At 39.6% G+C, this 3158-nt stretch overlaps 1 protein-coding gene across 1 annotated transcript in view; it reads left to right on the forward strand.

The window, feature by feature from the left end:
* The window catches only part of tafa3a (TAFA chemokine like family member 3a), a 96898-nt gene extending 93891 nt beyond the window's left edge, over positions 1 to 3007 (forward strand). The window contains exon 5 of the mRNA XM_032514081.1: positions 2264 to 3007. Coding sequence (XP_032369972.1) covers positions 2264 to 2275 — 12 coding nt within the window. The 3' untranslated portion in view covers positions 2276 to 3007. The remainder of the gene's footprint in view (positions 1 to 2263) is intronic.
* Positions 3008 to 3158: the final 151 nt, after the last annotated feature.

Genomic DNA, 3158 nt, shown 5'->3' on the forward strand with positions numbered 1-3158 from the left:
ATTAGTATGCATTAGTACATGCAACCTGGCTGGGAGGCGCTGCTGCCGTGACACCTCCACTCTGGTCTTGTTTACGAGTGTTTAACCCCTCTACCACCCAAGAGCCTTAAACCATGTGGCTCGATGCAACAGCAATACATGCAGGGCATGGCTGACTCTTCTGTTGTTTAAAATCACTGTAAAAGAAGTTGGCAAAAGTCACATGTGTGAGAAGAATTTATTTGCAGATCCTATAAAAGCTGTGCTCCCAGCGTACTCTTTAAACCAACTTCAGTCAGCTGATTGATATCAAGTATTTAGCTGGATTAAGTCGTGCAGATGTTTCAAGACAAGTCAGTGCTTGTGTTTTTAATCTGCTTCAAAATACGTCAAATCTTTCACTCAAAACAAGCTAATGTCAGTAAAGTTGAACCGAGCCACGTGTGAAAGTCCAGTCCTCCTCCCTGTGTAACAGTGTGTCAATGAAGGGATTTTTAGAGTTAAAAGGCCGAAAGACAGTGTGAGACGTGTAGTCGATGGATAGCCTTTTAAGAGGAACTAAATCACTCTATTGATGATTGATTTGTTTTTGAAAGGTGCATTTAGACATTGCTGGGGGCTGACACTTGATGCCATTTACGAATTTAGAGCAACATCACAACCCGAAGTAATATACTTTGATAAAATTCCAAAAGAATTAGACAAGACCATCACATTCCAAGCTGGAAAATTCAGAGATACTTTGTTCTGTATCGCTTTATCTAGATAAAAATGAGTATTGGACACACACATGCACGTTAACATGTGTGTTTTAGTAGCTCTCCATCAAAGTTAGGCTCTTAGTTGGTTTGTCAATGGGACTTTGAACCTACAGCTGACCAGTCAATTGGTCTTTCATTCTAAAGCAGCTTAAGCATCAAACCCTGAGGAGCTGCCTCGTTCCCCTTTGTGTGTTTACTCACCGATAACTCTCACTGTGACACCACAGCAGGCTAATTGCTTTGATAAGGCTTCCCTTAGTTTCACCTTTTTTGGTTCCTACTGCCATATACATTGTTTTGTTAATGTCTAAATTCTTCTCTCTTGTCCATATCTTTCTTATGAAGTGAAATTCCCTTGAAAGCTGCTCTTGCATTTACATATCTTCTATTATGAGACAGTGCATTACATGTGTAAAATACAAAGTGTGTACATAACGATTATCAACTAGCAGAAATATCAGAAATCCATCACCAAAAACCATCTGTCTCTGATGATGTTGCTACCCAATAACGCAATTTGACTTGGAATGCATAAATCTTTTTTTCGACAGCCAGTTGCTGCAACAGCAGTAGTAAGACAAAATCATTTTCATATGCTTTTTTACCTCGTGATTCCTGAGGAGTGTCACATGGAAGTGAGAATGAAATTGTGGCTCCCCAAACAGCAAGCGCTATATTTTCAACTGCGGCTCTAAGCAGCAGAGAACTTTCACTGCCGCTAATTATTAGAATCGGATCGCTAGGAAGACTGATTGTGTGCGGTAAACCCCTTGCTGGTTCATCTGGCGAGACCCCGCCAACTGCTAATTGAATGACAGTAATGTGCAAAAATGTGTGTGTGTGTGTGTGTGTCAGTGTGTCAAAAACTAACCTGTGTTCTACTTCTAAAGGGCAAACCTACAAGGAACAATATTCACCTCCCAGAGTATTTTTAGAGTTCTGCTTAAAGTGAGAGTAGCGCATACCGCATCTTTCAATCTTTAATATATTCAGGAAAACGGCTGAGAATACTTATGGCAGGAGTATGCCATCATGAATAGTGATATTCCTCCTGTTTGCATGGAATTCATCGAGCATGATGTTCTATGCATCACGTCTGACTTCTAGCTCCTCACCGTCTTATATTTGCTGTGTAACGCTACAAATGTTTGAATTATAAACATGCCAGCTGGGAATGTACACACCTTCAAACTGTCACAATTTTGACAGATGGGCAGTTGCAAGATGTGCCGATCCAAAACTAGAGTATGCTTTAATTAGCCACATTTTAATGTAGAGCTGGAATTACCGCACTTCTGCTTATCTAAAGGCGGCTCAACTGTAATAGGTAACGTGGGTGTAATTATTCCACTCCTCTCCCGGTGGTTTCTGTCATATTGCGTGTCATTTAGCACTCGTTTTGAGAGTGTTACTATTTCTATTTGTCATCATTAATGACTCCAGTCCATTTTTATCCCTAGTATACATTCACTCACTGACACAATTTTTCTGTTTTTTTTTCTTTCATTTCTCTTTCTTTCTAGGTCACACGATAGTCGTCTGTTTCCAGGATTCCCTTGTTTGGTACCAGACATTTGTTTCTTTGACCAACGCTGCAGGACATTTGGAGGCCATATGTTTTTCGAGGATTGGCTGAAACCAGGGACCGACGGGGACAATGATCACGGACATTCCACTGAACGAGTGGAGGAAACGGAACAGGGAGCATTAACAGTAGCTGTATCTGAACTCTACTTCCCACCAAATGTCTCTTTGTATAATAGATGTATTCATATGGACTCCAAGACTCAACTATGAAGATATTTATTGACTAAAAGACTGTGGATTACACCAGAAAAAAAATTCACCCTCAAAAACAAAATGTGATGTGAAGCTTTTGTGTTATTTTCTTGCCACAAAGAGCCCTGGGACTCGTGATGCATATCTGTGTTGAAGATCTAGTTAGATCATAAGCATTTTCATTCCTTTTAGCCTTATGGAGCAGAGATACCTCTTCTCTTTCTTTTCTTTTTGTTGTTGATTTGAATCTACCAAGTGTTTGGCTTTCTTAAGTTTGTTAGGATGTCATGTCTTCTTTTTAAAGACAAAAGACGATGCCGCAACAATGAAACCTAGAAGAAATGTAATGAAGAATTGTCAACACAGCTTAGTTCAGCCAAATGTTTTAATGGTATCTGTTGTTTTCAAAGCCTGGTGACTACCATTGATTACAAATGTCAATATTATCTCAATAAATCTAACTCAATGGATATTGCTGTTCAGGAAAATCTGGGTTTTTACAGTCTGTTTAATGCGTTTAGTAAACCAGTCCATCATGCTGCAGAGGCAGGAGCTGTTGAGACTTCAAATTAGCAGGTCAAGCAAATAATTTTGAAAAAAAAGGAGAGAGACGAGGAGAGCTCACAGCAAATAAATGTT

The sequence above is a fragment of the Etheostoma spectabile genome, chromosome 4, assembly GCF_008692095.1.
Source record: "Etheostoma spectabile isolate EspeVRDwgs_2016 chromosome 4, UIUC_Espe_1.0, whole genome shotgun sequence".
Taxonomy (NCBI): domain Eukaryota; kingdom Metazoa; phylum Chordata; class Actinopteri; order Perciformes; family Percidae; genus Etheostoma; species Etheostoma spectabile.